Source organism: Ranitomeya variabilis, chromosome 1, assembly GCF_051348905.1.
Source record: "Ranitomeya variabilis isolate aRanVar5 chromosome 1, aRanVar5.hap1, whole genome shotgun sequence".
Classification (NCBI taxonomy): Eukaryota; Metazoa; Chordata; class Amphibia; order Anura; family Dendrobatidae; genus Ranitomeya; species Ranitomeya variabilis.
Genome location: NC_135232.1, coordinates 401,924,162 through 401,941,585, shown reverse-complemented (window position 1 = coordinate 401,941,585; position 17,424 = coordinate 401,924,162). Strand labels below are relative to the sequence as shown.

General features: G+C 39.9%; 1 protein-coding gene across 1 annotated transcript in view; it reads right to left on the bottom strand.

The window, feature by feature from the left end:
• The window catches only part of JAK2 (Janus kinase 2), a 337,554-nt gene that overhangs the window by 13,752 nt on the left and 306,378 nt on the right, over positions 1 to 17,424 (bottom strand). Inside the window, exons 15-20 of the mRNA XM_077249154.1 lie at positions 14,615 to 14,753; positions 12,966 to 13,117; positions 10,096 to 10,246; positions 9,843 to 9,979; positions 6,774 to 6,963; positions 6,101 to 6,225 (exon numbers count right to left, since the gene is read on the bottom strand). Of these exons, the coding sequence (XP_077105269.1) occupies positions 6,101 to 6,225; positions 6,774 to 6,963; positions 9,843 to 9,979; positions 10,096 to 10,246; positions 12,966 to 13,117; positions 14,615 to 14,753 (894 nt within the window). The remainder of the gene's footprint in view (positions 1 to 6,100; positions 6,226 to 6,773; positions 6,964 to 9,842; positions 9,980 to 10,095; positions 10,247 to 12,965; positions 13,118 to 14,614; positions 14,754 to 17,424) is intronic.

The following is a 17,424-nucleotide window of genomic DNA, read 5'->3' as shown; positions in this document are numbered from 1 at the left end:
AATCTGATTAATAAGCAGACAAACTACAAGAGCAACAAATGTACCATATAGGAAATATGGCAGCTGTCAGTCACATGACCTGTCTATTATGTGTATGTGTGAGCTAATATATACTGCCAGAGGGGAGGGCTTCCTGTTGGCTGGGGATTTATCAGGCTGCCAATTTAGCTTACAAATACTGAGGTAAAAATAATGACCAAATAACGTGTGAACCCGGTCTAATACAGGAGATGACATACAGATATATACTATATACAGGGGAGATGACACACAGATATATACTATATACAGGAGATGACACACAGGTGTATACTATATACAGGAGGAGATGACACACAGGTATATACAGGAAGAGATGACACACACATATATACTATATACAGGGGACATGACACAGGTACATACTATATACAGGAGGAGATGACATACAGGTATATACTATATACAGGAGGAGATAACACACATATACACTATATACAGGGGAGATGTCACACAGGTATATACTATATACAGGAGGAGATGACACACTGGTATATACTATATACAGGGGAGATGACATACAGGTACATACTATATACAGGGGAGATGACACAGGTATATACTATATACAGGGGAGATGACACACAGGTATATACTATATACAGGAGGAGATGACACACAGGTATATACTATATACAGGAGATGACACACAGGTATATACTATATACAGGGGAGATGACACACACATATAAACTATATACAGGGGAGATGACACACGTATATACTATATACAGGTGAGATGACACACAGGTATATACTATATACAGGAGATGACACAGGTATATACTATATACAGGAGCAGATGACACACGTATATACTATATACAGGAGCAGATGACACACGTATATACTATATACAGGAGGAGATGACTTACAGGTATATACTATATACAGGAGGAGATGACACGTATATACTATATACAGGAGGAGATGACATACAGGTATATACTATATAAAAGAGGAGATGACACATAGGTATATAGAGGAGATGACATACAGCAGGTATATACTATATACAGGGAAGATGACATACAGGTATATACTATATATAGGAGATGACATACAGGTATATACTATATATATAGGATATGACATACAGATATATAGTATATACAGAAGAGATGACATACAGGTATATACTATATACAGGAGATGACACATAGGTATATACAATATACAGGAGGAGATGACATACAGCAGGTATATACTATTTACAGGGGAGATGACATACAGGTATATACTACATACAGGAGAGGACATACAGGTGTATACTATATATAAGGGAGATGACAAACATGTATATACTGAGGGGAGAATGAGAGGTGTGAGGTGAAAATGAGGGGTGTGAGGTGAAAATTAAAAGGTGTGAGTGTAAAATGAGAGGAGTGAGGGAAAATAGTGGAGTAATCGGAAAATGACAGATGTGAGGTCGAAATGACAAGTGTTAGGGGGGAAAATAAGAGGAGTGAGGGGAAAATAAGAGGAGTGAGGGGGAAAATAAGAGGAGTGAGGGGGAAAATGAGAGGTGTAAGGGAGAAAATGAGAGATGTGAGGGGGAAAATGAGAGGCGTGATGGGAAAATAAGAGAAGTGAGGTGCTATAACACAGAGGTGTCAAACTGCATTCCTCGAGGGCCGCCAACAGGTCATGTTTTCAGGATTTCCTTAGCATTCCACAAGGTGCTGGAATCATTCTGTGCAGGTGATTAAATTATCACCTGTGCAATACAAGGAAATCCTGAAAACATGACCTGTTGGCGGCCCTCGAGGAATGCAGTTTGACACCTCTGCTGTAACTAACCACAGATATTTACTATGCCCAGGCAACGCCGGGCTCTTCAGCTAGTATCAAATAAAATACTAGTAAAAACATTTGTTAGTTTGTGAGTGCACTGTGGAAAAGTAGAGTGCATATATTTTTATGAGGTACAGTGCCTTGAAAAAGTATAATAAAATTGTTTCTATATAAAAATAAAATTTACACTACAAGTATGATTTTACAGGGGCCTAGTCATCCCATATGAATGCCTAAATAGTTCTATTTCAGATTTGGGGGTGACAGAATCCTTTTATACAAAACTGTTGAGATTATTATGCTTTCTTTGGGACTTAAATCTATAACATCATTCATAGCTCTAATTATATCTGTGCTTTCTACTGCACAATTATATGAGAGTACATCAACGGGCTTCCATTGCGCATATTTTGAGCATGTGTGTGGAAAGTATCAATACAGGCAATTTACATTTTTAAAGTTTACTCTATCAGTGTTTATTGGCTTGAAAAAGATTGGAACTATGTTAATTCAGTAAATTTATCTACCACATAATATGCAAAGGTGATGCACATTCTAGTTTCTCCACATAAAAATCAATTTGCCACCATATCTTGTCCAAACTCCTCTATCTATATTATACCACTTTCCTGTATCAATTATCTTCTTTGCATCATCTATAACTATGGAAATCCAGTTGTGGCACCGTTAAATGTTTTAATAGCATTTAATAGCCCATACATTTATTTAATAGCCCAAATACATTCAACTATAAGTTGACCTCTCATCATACATTCAGTCACATTTTTTTTTAAAAGAGATAAAGAATCATATTACATAATATAGACATGTTAAAACCACCCTTGAATACTTGGCTGCACAACCTTTGGCAACAATGACTGCCTCCAAAAGTTTTGGTAGCCATCTGGGCCAGTTGCACCTATCTGCTAGTAGTTTCTGTTAATGTAAATAAGGTCAGGTATCTTATACTCAAGAAGAAGCTGTGGAGGCGAAACCAAGGGTTAGGCTTGTGCAAGGTGTGACATTATTTTTAAGGTTTTATGCTGCATTTGGATTTCAGCTTTGTGAGTACACTGAATAAACCTTGGTGGAATTAGGATATGAAATAGTTTCACACTATGTACCACTTTCTCTCTTAGATTTAGAATAACTAAGGTTTGCACAAAAATAACAGGAAAATCTTGAAAGGAAGTGGATTCAATTGCACAAGTGCTTGTAGCTAAAGGAAGACAAAAGACCGCAAAATTGTCCAAGAATAGTCTATAAAAGATGTGCAATTAATTTTCTCAATGGGCCACGTATTGCGGAGGGCCAGACCAACATGCTGAACTTAATTTTGCATACTACTACTAATTCTACTAATAATAACAACACATTTAATATTGACCTAATAATAGTAATATTATTTTTATAGTTCAATATTGAGCAGAATCTTTCATCTCTTCCTCCCAGTTGTTGCAAATCACAGCTCAGACTCTGCCAAACTGTATTTGACTCACTGATACTGATAATGCAGTTATATGAAACAGTTTGGGCACCCCTATTAATCTTAAGCTTAATGTTTTATAAAAATTGTTTTTTTTTGCAACAGCTATTTCAGTTTCATATATCTAATAACTGTTGGACACAGTAATTTTTCTGCCTTGAAATGAGGTTTATTGTACTAACAGAAAATGTGCAATCTGCATTCAAACAAAATTTGACAGGTGCATAAGTATGGGCACCTCACCAGAAAAGTGACATTAATATTTAGTAGATCCTCCTTTTGCAAAAATAACAGCTGCTAGTCGCTTCCTGTAGCTTTTAATGAGTTCCTGGATGAAGGTATTTTTGACCATTCCTCTTTACAAAACAATTCCAGCTCAGTTAAGTTTGATGGTCGCCGAGCATGGACAGCCCTCTTCAAATGATCCCACAGATGTTCAATGATATTCAGGTCTGGGGACTGGGATGGCCATTCCAGAACAGTGTAATTGTTCCTCTGCATGAATGCCTGGGTAGATTTGGAGCGGTGTTTTGGATCATTGTCTTGCTGAAAAATCCATCCCCTGTGTAACTTCAACTTTGTCACTGATTCATGAACATTATTGTCAAGAATCTGCTGATACTGAGAGGAATCCATGCGTCCCTCAACTTTAACAAGATTCCCGGTGCCGGCATTGGCCACACAGCCCCAAAGCATGATGGAACCTCCACCAAATTTTACTGTGGGTAGCAAGTGTTTTTCTTGGAATGCTGTGTTTTTTTGCCCCCATTCATAACGCCTTTTTGTATGACCAAACAACTCAATCTTGGTTTCATCAGTCCACAGGACCTTCTTCCAAAAAGAAATTGGCTTCTCCAAATGTGCTTTTGCATACCTCAGCCGACTCTGTTTGTAGCGTGCTTGCAGAAACGGCTTCTTTCGCATCACTCTCCCATACAGCTTCTCCTTGTGCAAAGTGCGTTGTATAGTTGACCGATGCACAGTGACACCATCTGCAGCAAGTTGATGCTGCAGCTCTCTGGAGGTGGTCTGAGGATTGTCCTTGACTGATCTCACCATTCTTCTTCTCTGCCTTTCTGATGTTTTTCTTGGCCTGCCAATTCTGGCCTTAACAAGAACTGTACCTGTGTTCTTCCATTTCCTTACTATGTTCCTCACAGTGGAAATTGACAGGTTAAATCTCTGAGACAGCTTTTTGTATCCTTCCCCTGAACAACTATGTTGAATAATCTTCAGAGGAGATTCAAACAGGAGAACAACTTGCAAGTGGCCACTTTAAGTAGCTTTTCTCATGATTGCATACACCTGGCTATGAAGTTCAAAGCTCAATGAGGTTACAAAACCAAAAAAAGTGCTTTAGTAAGTCAGTAAAAAGTAGGTAGGAGTATTTAAAACAAGAAAATGATAAGGGTGCCCATACTTATGCACCTGTCAAATTGTGTTTGAATGCAGATTGCACATTTTCTGTTAGTACAATAAACCTCATTTCAAGGCAGAAACATTACTGTGTCCAACAGTTATTAGATATATGAAACTGAAATAGCTGTTGCAAAAAAAAACAATTTTTATAAAACATTAAGCTTAAGATTAATAGGGGTGCCCAAACTTTTTCATATAACTGTACATGTTATAATAGAGCTTTATTGTAAGCTACTAATAATACCTGTTATAATGTAGTTTTATTGTAACATTTCTTACCAGTAAAGGGTAATCAAAACCAAATAATTTACTGCATTTTACAAATTTTATAAAAGCCGGTAAATTACCGTATAACACTTATTATTCAGCCTTAAAGCGAATTTGTCACTTACTCAAAAAATGTAGTTAAATACCAGTTAAAATACCTGAGCTTCACCGATTCTGTTGCTCTTTTTTGTTTTGGGCAGTGTCACTTCAATGCAGAGAAATTTGTTACTTTTGGAGTTCAGTATGCAAAATCTTTGTTTTGCAATCCAACAGGGCGTTTCTTCAGTTTTATCCGGAGTCATGTACTTTCACCCCTCTCTTCCAGACGCTGCTAAATACCGCAACAACTGGGAGGAAGAGGTGAAAGATTATGGCTCCAGAGAAGACTCCAAAGAAACGCCCAGTTGGACTGCAAACAGAGATTTCACATAATACGCTATAAATTATTTAATTGAATTTTTCTGAGCACATGACAGGTCCTCCAAGTATATATAATAACAACAGATGTTCCTTGACCAGCAACAATCCATACTATGATCTGTCCCCCACGGTCTCTTATCTTTGTCCTGGTCTTTACCTTTGTTTTTATCATAATCTCACGCTCGCTTCCTCCTTTTACCACTCTTTGTCTTCTTCCTGTACTCACTCTCTTCTGTCGCTCACACTCCTGTTATTCCATTGGTTCTCAAATGTCATGTGTGCACCTGACCCGCATCTAAGGGTGAAGTCTACATAGTCAGGTGCGCACTGCAATGCTGTTGGCATTTCACTGATGCATTGCCTTTGATTTCCAACACTTTGGCTGTTTCAGTCCGCAACCAAACAAGAACAACCGAAGGGCCAGATGTGGCCTACTGTCCACAGTTTGCACAGGTCTATTCTAGAAGAATTTTTTTTCCAGTTGAAGGAAATAAAAATCCACATTATACAGGGAAGCCTCACTAAAGTTTCATGTATCAATGTAGTGCAGTGAAGTGTCTTATATTTGCTTGTTATTATTTTGTGATATAACCTTGCACTCAGGTTTCCCAATCCCTATCTGCTGAGGACATGGATCAGGCAGACTTTATCTGTATTCAGTTACGTAAGGATTACCTTGCATATCTGGGTGGCATACTGCAATAGTTTTTTGAAATCCAGCCTCTCTTTGTTTTTTTGCAGATAGTCTCTAAGACTTCCATATGGTAGATACTCCATAATCAATCTCAGGTTTCGACGTCCTGAAAATTAAAAATATTGTGAATTAAAAAACTGAAATGCAAGATCAAACAAGTTACTTTTTCAGTAGAAAAAAAAAAATTATTGTCGCTCTGTCATGACCTGCTACGCATGATGAGTATGCTCTACTTCTACTATCATACACCGTATTTGAAGGCTATTTTACTTTAGAAGTACCATATAGTGACACACAAAGTGGCTATGACTCTATAATATGGAACCATATGGTGTCTCTGAGCTGCCATACAAGGTCTCATGAAGGTATGCTAGTAAAGGCCTATGCTACTGTTCTGTATGCATGTGGGCTTAGGCCATCATCAAATTTTAAGAACAAATGCTTTATTGCCCTTAATAGCTCTTCAGAGATAATCTTGTTCTAAAACGTTTTAAGCAACCATTGAATTGTAAAGAAAGATACTGTGGTATTATTTTGAAATATGACCAATGAAGGTCCAATTTTATCCAAGTATGAGCTTTGCTTTTGAAGCTGTGCAAACAAATTCAGAGAATTGTTAACCAGTTTTTGGGCATGTTCTACCTTTGTGCTTACCTGCACTATAACAAACTCCCTTGTATTTGACAATATTTTCATGCTGCAGGGATTTCAAAATTTCAATCTCCCTTTCAAAATCCCTCAGGTATTCTTCAGTGCTATGCTGGAGCTTCTTAACTGCCACAACTTCACCAGTGTTATCTTGTAATGGGTCATATCTGCAAAGTTCAACACTTCCAAAGTTCCCCTGAAAAAGTAACAGTATTTCACTAACAAAATAGTGGAACAAGGTATTTTTTTCATCAATAATGCTATTATTAAAGCATCATTGCAGAGGTTTTGTTTATTGCAACGCTGGAGTGGTGCCACTAACGTAAGATCCCTACACCTACCGTAGTATTATACTTAGCACCAGAGGTCTTCAGCTCTTCCAGACACCACTCCGTACTGCATCGCCATCTTGTGACTGCAACTTCTGACTATCCCGAATTCAGAAGTAATGGCCACAAGCTCTCACTGCAAGTCTATAAGAGCCAGAACAAGTCTCTCAAAGACTTGCATTGAAACGTAACCTCTGGCTTGCCCAGCAAACACTGGTGCGATCTGACAAGTCTCAAACTTCTGGAGACTGACCAGAGTGGTGCAGAGAACAGATGAAGACAGCAGCTGGTAAGTATAACACTAAGTATAGGGAACTTGCTTTACCAGCACCATTCCTGCGCTGCAAGAAAAGAAAATTCTGGAGCGGTGCTTTAAATATATATATATATATATATATATATATATATATATATATATATATATATGTATGTATATATATATATATATATATATATATATATATATATATGTATATATCTCCATTAACTAGATACAATAACTTAACTTGAAACACTAAACCATATAAAAGGATGAACCATAACTTTATAGGTGTATTTGGGTAACAATTGGCAGGGCTCTCAAAAGTTGGACCACCACGATCTAGAATGTATCATTTTGAGATTGGTGGAGGCTCGACATCTGAGAACTCCACCGATCACCAGAACAGGGTACCGTACTTTCTTTCCCTATGGGACTGCTAAGATAGCAGGAAACAGCACTCATCTTTTTTACAGCAGATCCAGTCAAACACATGTTCTGCTGGTTCTTACAGACAAGAGACAAATGGGTCCAAATACTAGCCACTAGTGTGGGTCTTAGCAGTCCGCATCCCACCATGGTAGAGGAGATCGCCGAACCTGTGGACAGGCCATTTCTTCTTATGGCTAGAATACAGCTCTGACCCATCAAGGCATGTACACCACAAGACCTCAGATTCTGTTCTGTAGTGTCTGGCACCAAGACCTTAGCAGCAGAGCAGTTAAGACAAGTAATTTGTGAGTTGGGGCACCCATGGATTGGACTTATGTTTCCAGCACATCCAACAGATGTTCAATCAGATTGAGATCTTTGTAATTTGGAGGCGAAGTAAATGTTTAGGTAACTGGTATGTGCCAGTATAGCATCAATAAGTAAACAAGGATCCTATATTACCCAGCAGAACTTTGCACAACGTATCAAAGGCACTCTGACCACTTTGTGGTTATGCAGCACATACGCAGCCAGTTGTGTGTACTGGGTGTTCTGACATATTTCTATCAAGACTGGCATTATCTTTTTCTACCAATTTGTGCTACATGAGTTCTTCTGTGGGATCTGACCAAATGACCCTAAGCGCTTCATAAGTTTCAATCAGTTGTGTGTACATTACAAAAAAGCAAGTGAATCTATAGCTTTATTAAACAAAAATACTGCTCTGTTGCAGGGAAACCCAATTTAGAAGTCATATGAAAATGTGTCTGCAAGTGCTCTGGGTGGGAAGGAGCACTTCCACTGCCTTAGCTCCCAGCTCCATTCTCAATCTAACTCCACTTGAAAGCAAAGCTGTGGCATATCAGTTGCCTATTTGGGAGTGGAGTTAAGGCCCCGTCTCACATAGCGATTTACCAACGATCACGACCAGCGATACGACCTGGCCGTGATCGTTGGTAAGTCGTTGTGTGGTCGCTGGGGAGCTGTCACACAGACCGCTCTCTCCAGCGACCAACGATCAGGGGAACGACTTCGGCATCGTTGAAACTGTCTTCAACGATGCCGAAGTCCCCCTGCAGCACCCGGGTAACCAGGGTAAACATCGGGTTACTAAGCGCAGGGCCGCGCTTAGTAACCCGATGTTTACCCTGGTTACCAAAAAAAACAAACAGTACATACTCGCCTTTCGGTGTCCGTCAGGTCCCTTGCCGTCTGCTTCCTGTTCTGAGTGCCGCCGTACAGTGAGAGCAGAGCGCAGCGGTGACGTCACTGCTGTGCTCTCACTGTACGGCCGGATCTCAGTCAGAGCAGGAAGCAGACGCCGGGGGACCTGACGGACATCAGATGGTGAGTATGTACTGTTTGTTTTTTTTTACATTTACGCTGGTAACCAGGGTGTAAACATCGGGTTACTAAGCGCGGCCCTGCGCTTAGTAACCCGATGTTTACCCTGGTTACCAGTGAAGACATCGCTGGATCGGTGTCACACACACCGATTCAGCGATGTCAGCGGGACCTCAACGACCAAAAAAAGGTCCAGGCCATTCCGACACGACCAGCGATCTCACAGCAGGGGCCTGGTCGCTGGTACGTGTCACACATAGCGAGATCGCTACTGAGGTCGCTGTTGCGTCACAAAACTAGTGACTCAGCAGCGATCTCGCTAGCGATCTCGCTATGTGAGACGGGGCCTTTAAGCTGGGAGATGAGGCAGTAGAAGTGCTTCATCCCACCCAAAGCACTTCCAGCCTCATTTGTATATCACCTCTAAAGTGTACCTCCATGCAATAAAGCAACATTTTTGTTTTATAAAAGGTATGGATTCACTTGTGCTCTTATAACCCCGCACACACATAATTGGTTTGGGGGGAGGAATGAGCAGACAGATTTTCTTTGACAAACTTGACTGTTTACAGATGCCCAAAATATACCATATGTACCAAGGTAATTATGTTTATAGTACATTTGTCAGTGGGGTTTAATGTGGTTTTATATAGTGCATTTGTCAGTGGGTTTTAATATGGTTTTAATAATTGTATATAAAGAAAAAATTACCTTGCCAAGTTGCTGCAAGAATTTAAGATGTCTTTCCTCAAAATAAGTTGGAGCACGGTCTTCAAAACCTCCAGAAAAGCCAAATGGCCCAACTCTCACATTCGGAAGTAAATCACTTTCTGCCAGTAGTTCGTAGTCTGGCAAAAAGAACATAAAACACATCACATATATTTGTTGTATAGACTAACAGGAATGGAAACTGTCAAATTGAAAAGACTGAGAATGTACTTTATTTTCTTCAAAGGAGTCCTACCTGGAGTGAACAAGCTGTTAAGCTCTCTTATAACTGCACGAAATGATGGCCGGAAATCTGGCTCATAGTCCATGCAACCGTTGATGAGATTTGCAAGCTCAATCCATTTGGGTGTGGGGAGTTGATGCCGATCTTCATAAAACTGCAATTTCTAGACGACAGGTAAAATACATATAATCCTGAAATTAATTCTGAAATTCTTAAAGCGAACCTGTCACCCCCAAAATCGCCGGTGGGCTAAGCCCACCGGCATCAGGGGCTTATCTACAGCATTCTGGAATGCTGTAGATAAGCCCCCAATGTATCCTGAAAGATGAGAAAAAGAGGTCAGACTATACTCACCCATCTCATCTATATTTTTTTGGGATGTAATAACATATCCTATTATCACATGACGCTACACGAACAACCACTAAGGGTACGTGAATCCGTCTTTACCTCCTTTAGTATCTCTTTCTATATGTGAGACCTTCAGGAAGCCCATACTTTGTTTTGATTTCCTTGTGTCCAACATAGGTCGCAGGACTGTGACAACCTCTACCTGCTTACTTATTTTCTCATCGATAACTGACATTTGTTCCATTCCTTCTATGATTTTGTAGATAGCTCTGCATATATTCTGTATATATTGTACATTTGAGCACTGTATATATTATATGTTCACACACGGTTTTTTTTATCTTTGTTACAGCACCATTTTGTGATCAAGGCCACCGCGTGGCCGAAACGTTAAAATTGGTGCCTTATTGTTTCGTCCTCATCTCCGCATCTTTAATAAAAATATTCACTTCAACAAAATTGACTTGAATTGGATGAGTGCAGTGATCTGATTTTTCTTCATATACTCACCCAGGGGCGGTCCCGCTGCTGTCTGGTCCGATAGGCGTCGCAGTCCGGGGCCTCCCATCTTCTTACGATGATGTCCTCTTCTTGTCTTCATGCTGCGGCACTGGCGCAGGTGTACTTTGTCTGCTCTTTTGAGGGCAGAGCAAAGTACTGACGTGCACAGGCACCAGGAAAGGTCAGAGAGGCCCGGCGCCTGTGCACTGAAGTACTTTGCTCTGCCAAAGTACGCCTGCGCCGGAGCATGAAGACAAGAAGAGGATGTCATCCTATGAAGATGGGAGGTCCTGGACCGCGACGCCCATCGGATCGGACCGCCCGCCCAGCTGAGTATAATCTAACCTCTTTTTCTCATCTTTCAGGATACATTGGGGGCTTATCTACAGCATTACAGAATGCTGTAGATAGACCCTGATGCCGTGGGCTTAGCTCACCTTCGATTTTGGGGGTGACAGGTTCCCTTTAAAAGGGTTTTCCAGTTTCTGAAAACCCCTGCCTCCCAGCAGCAGTTTATTTAAAAATCAAAACAAAAAAAAAACCTAAGAGCCTTACTCACCCTTCCCAGGTCCAGCAGCATGTCTCCACCATTGCTCCTGGCGTTTGTTATTATCTGCAGCGCTGACGTCATGACAATAGCACTGCAACCAATGACTGAGCTCAGCAATAGTGCCAAACGTGAAGCACGGAGCTGCTGAGCTCACGGATTAGCTGCAGTGCTGTCAACGTGACATCAGCACTGCACACAATAACAGGCTCTGAGAGCAGCGATGGACTTGAAATGGGTTAATAAAGAATAATTAAAAAAATAAAAAATAAAAACAAACCAACCTGTGGAACGGGTGATTCTGAAAACTGGACTCATTTATTGAAAGGTAAACAGAAACTAGAGACCCAAGAAGCTGACATTTTACCTTACAATACCATAGCTGGGACTGAATGATGGTGGACCTTACATAGCCTAGCAATATTAGTGTTCTGAGCAGTTAGGCAACCTTTACCATACCGACTGCTGAACTTTATCTGCTATCGCTGCTCTGCCAACTGGAGTCTGATGGAATATTATGTAAGGAGAATGTTGCTGCAGTATATATCTACAAGTCACCCAGATATTCTTGGTGGATTTTACAACTGATGTTAGAAAGCTTTGTAACATAAAATACGGTAATATTTTTTTTCTATTGCCAAACACATTACTATTTTTTTTCTGGATGTAGAAAATACAGATTATAAATTGTATAATGAAAAATTAAAATGGGGTTTCTGAGCTCTTGACAAATTTTTCCCAATGGGTGAAATGTGATAAAATAAAACAATGTATTTTGTCTGTTTCTTGCACCTGCATTCATTTTGTAACGATTCTGCAATAAAAGCAGTTCTCAGTGGAACAGAGAGTGTCACCTTTCCACTCTTTGAAGTTTCACAAAAATCTTGCATTTGGTGAAGCACTCGGAGTTCCAGAGTAATTGTGAGATGTGTGCCGCTATCCTTTCAAGTTGTGTGAATGAATAGTGACTTTTTTCTCTTTTTTGTACATTAAAAGAATGTGTACTCTCACTGCTGTTCCAGCTCTGTAGTGGTGGTCCTCCCCACTGGTCCATGTTTACTAGTTTGCAGTGATAACGTGCTGTGTACCAAATGTGACCACTGCAGCCAATCTGTGACTTCAGGGTAGAGCAGAAACTTATTCAGCTTGTTAACAGACAAACACAGAGCTATGCAGCTGTGTATCCCTCACATGAGCAGGAAAGATATGTAGCCATAAGAAGTCAACAATGAAGGTTACCATTTGATGACTACAAGCAGAGTTCTTCAAGGCCAGAAAGGTCTTCACACCAAGTATATTAGAAAAAATATATATTATGGCTATAAAATCACTCTTAAATATAAAAATAAATGTTTTCATTTGTAGATACAGGAAAGTGCCTCAATGGGGTCTGAATCTACACCAGATGATGTCACCATAGCGCAATAGTAGATATTTTACAAGGAGAACCTAGACGCTTTCCATTCATCATAAGCAGACTTACTCTTTGAGAATCCAGTGCACTGAGCGGTTTATCACCACCACTACATATTTCCCATAGGGTGGTACCAAAACTCCACTTGTCTACCATTGGGCTGAGATTTTTAGGATTGTCGATGCACTCAGGAGCAACCCATGGAATCCTTTCCAAAAGAACTAAATAGGGGAAAAGTGACAGGAACAGTGAGATACACAGTTTCACAGAGTGCTGTCTGCAATACTTACCTTGCATGTCAATCTCTGGATACAGCACCAAGTGAAAACAGACTCTCCAATGGAATAGTAACACATTGTGAATATTACAAGTAAACATCGTTTTACAAGATAAATGGTGCAAATGTAAGGCCGAGAGTATGGGCACTAGATAAACACACAAGACCATATACAAACGTCTGCCTGTAATCAACTTTGATAAATCATTTAAATATTTTATATCATTTACTTCTATAGTAAGTTCATTTTTTTTTTTGCATTCTCTAAGAGACATATATCGGGAGTAAACCACTGTTGAAACATTCAATGGCATAGTGGCAATGACTAATGACTCCTTATAGGAAAAAAAACCTATACCATATGGAATACGGTTTTTTACTCTACATAAGAAAAGAAAATCCAAAATTACAACCTTTTCGCATATGCTGGGTACATTAGGTCCTATGTATATATTTGGTATGTTCACCAGTAGCTTTTCCAGCATATACTAAATGTAATGAAAAAGAGAATGATAGACAGTGCAAGCTTGCCTTTTCTATCTGCCGCCATTCACTTCCCATCCCTGATCCTCTATTATCTAGTGTGCTGCTTGCGTCTAGGATACTGCTCTGAACCTGGCCAGGATGGCTGGAGAACACAGTTTACTCCCGATCTGGACAGTGTCAGTGTCACTGTGCTCCGCCAATGCTACAGAGGCAAAGTACTTTCATATAGCAACACTGGAGAGAGGACCATTCAGGCCAGCAGCACAACAAAGCTCCTGGCCTGAATGGTCACTCAAGCTGGAGTCTCGCCACTCAGTAAGCAGGAAATTGGGAGTCAGGGGAGCAGTGCGCTCATGAAGACATAGCAGGAGACAACCCCTTTAAGTATTCGACAAGCACTATGGTCCCAATTAAAAACTATTATGACATGTCAATGTGAAATTAATTGAGAAGGCCCTGCTCTTTTACTGGTCTGACCTTAATGGGGTTGTCCGGTCCAAATCAATAAGTCTGCAGTGACTTATGAATTCCCCCAGTGCACGAACTGTGTGCTGCAGGGATTCGCCAGTTTGTGATCTGGCACCGCTGTATGTACGACTTCTACATACTCCCGGCCAGGGCCCATCTAGTGAACGTGGCCTCACAACTTACAACTTTATAGAGCGAGGTCACATCCTCTAGTCGGCCACACTACTAGACGACACTGTCCAGGAGTATGTATAACTCATACATATCCTCCAGTCCAAGGTCAGAAATCGGTGTATGCCTGCAGCACATAGTGCGTGCAATGGGGGTTCACAAGTCTGCATTCACAGAGTGACTGCAGACTTATTGATTTGGACAGGACAACCCCTTTAAAACAAATTTAGTAAATGCCATATCTTTGCTGAGAACTACAAAGCATACATTATGGTCTGCCAAAATCAACTGAACAACTGCCAACTGACCAACTTACTTTCTCTTGGTAGAACAGAAATGCTAATTCCTGGATCACTGAGCTTAATGAAAGCAGGATTTCCGGTCTTACGGTCTTCTTCTCTGATGAGCAGAATGTTCTTAAGACACACATTACCGTGTACTAGATTTCGATCTTCCTAAAATATGAAAAATGTGAAAAAGGGTCACAGTGGATCCAAAATAATAAATGAGATTAATGAGAGCAAGAACTCGTAAAATAACTTCTTGTTAGTTAACTACCAGCACAAAAATGTTTATACAATTCACATAAATTAAAGCAGAAATGAGATCATAAAAACATTATTCCATTATACAATTGTGAAAGCATTATTAGCTGTCTAGCGGACTTCCAACCAATGATTTGAAACATCTATTAATTACTATTATTTAGTACAATTGTTAGACTTCTCAATGGTAACCATAATTGCCAAATGAAAAGATAGAAAACAACTGTGTCCTTACAGTTAAATATAATGGTTTTGTTCATAAAACATTGTATATCAACAAGTAGGTGAATTTGCAAAATTGTCTATTTTATCCTATAACAGTACAATTGTGTCTTGATCTTATAAAACACTATGAGAGTCCAATGGACAAAGTGTTACACCAGAAGCTGTGTGACAGCGATTTCATAAATGGTGACATGTCAGTGACCTTAGAAAGTACAGATCTGCCAGTCCATAGTTTATAAAGCACTTCTTTCTCAAATCTGCCTTCAGATGCACTCAAAAGTACAAGTCTTTCAAATGAAAACATGAATTGCAAAAAATTACACTAGACTTGGAGTTACTAAGAAATGAGTAACCTTTATATTCTGGGAAAAGACCGCGATGTTATGTGAGGACACGTCAGGTCAAGTAAGGGCACCAAACCTGGACACCAATAAAACCACATAAGCAGGGAAGGGTTTTCAGTCAATAAACAAACCCTTGATAGGCATTTTTAGTCTGGTGTTTGAAAACATCTGCTCACTTACTGATAAAACAAGTGAAGCGCCGGCCTCTTCCGTAAATGTAAGTAAACATGCAGATTTTGTTTTTTGAAGTTCTACCAAATACTTATTTTAACCAATATATAAAGCAAAAGTTGCACTGAGCAGCAAAGTGACCATATACTCTTTTACATAGTTACATAGTTATTGAGGTTGAAGGAAGACTTTAAGTCCATCTAGTTCAACCCATAGCCTAACCTAACATGCCCTAACATGTTGATCCAGAGGAAGGCAAAAAAAACCCATGTGGCAAAGAGTAACTCCACCATGGGGAAAAAAATTCCTTCCTGACTCCACATACGGCAATCAGACTAGTTCCCTGGATCAACGCCTTATCAAGGAATCTAGTGTATATACCCTGTAATATTATACTTTTCCAGAAAGGTATCCAGTCCCCTCTTAAATTTAATTAATGAATCACTCATTACAACATCATACGGCAGAGAGTTCCATAGTCTCACTGCTCTTACAGTAAAGAACCCGCGTCTGTTATTATGCTTAAACCTTCTTTCCTCCAGACATAGAGGATGCCCCCTTGTCCCTGTCTCAGGTCTATGATTAAAAAGATCATCAGAAAGGTCTTTGTACTGTCCCCTCATATATTTATACATTAACATAAGATCACCCCTTAGTCTTCGTTTTTCCAAACTAAATAGCCCCAAGTGTAATAACCTATCTTGGTATTGCAGACCCCCCAGTCCTCTAATAACCTTGGTCACTCTTCTCTGCACCCGCTCTAGTTCAGCTGTGTCTTTCTTATACACCGGAGACCAGAACTGTACACAGTATTCTAAGTGTGGTCGAACTAGTGATTTGTATAGAGGTAAAATTATGTTCTCCTCATGAGCATCTATGCCTCTTTTAATACATCCCATTATTTTATTTGCCTTTGTAGCAGCTGCCTGACACTGGCCACTAAATGTGAGTTTGTCATCCACCCATACACCCAGGTCTTTTTCATTGACGGTTTTGCCCAGAGTTTTAGAATTAAGCACATAGTTATACATCTTATTACTTCTACCCAAGTGCATGACCTTACATTTATCCCCATTAAAGCTCATTTGCCATTTATCAGCCCAAGCTTCTAGTTTACATAAATCATCCTGTAATATAAAATTGTCCTCCCCTGTATTGATTACCCTACAGAGTTTAGTGTCATCTGCAAATATTGAAATTCTACTCTGAATGCCCCCTACAAGGTCATTAATAAATATGTTAAAAAGAAGAGGGCCCAATACTGACCCCTGTGGTACCCCACTGCTAACCGCGACCCAGTCCGAGTGTGCTCCATTAATAACCACCCTTTGTTTCCTATCCCTGAGCCAGCTCTCAACCCACTTACACATATTTTCCCCTATCCCCATTACTCTCATTTTATGTATCAACCTTTTGTGTGGCACCGTATCAAAAGCTTTGGAAAAGTCCATATACACTACGTCCACTGGGTTCCCTTGGTCCAGTCCGGAACTTACCTCTTCATAGAAGCTGATCAAATTAGTCTGACATGAGCGGTCCCTAGTAAACCCGTGCTGATACTGGGTCATGAGGTTATTCCTCTTCAGATACTCCAGTATAGCATCCCTTAGAATGCCCTCCAGGATTATACCCACAGTAGATGTTAAACTTACTTTTACTTTATCAGCATTTCCACCATAAAAAGTTACATGGGTCCAGATGCTGCATTTATCAAAGCGTTTTTGCCGCGAACTGGCGTAAAACACTCTTTGAAAACTACAAATTTTGCAACTTTTGGCATCTTCACACAGTTTCAAGCAGCTCCAGCAAAATGAGTGGAACTGGGATCGGGCATTATTTGC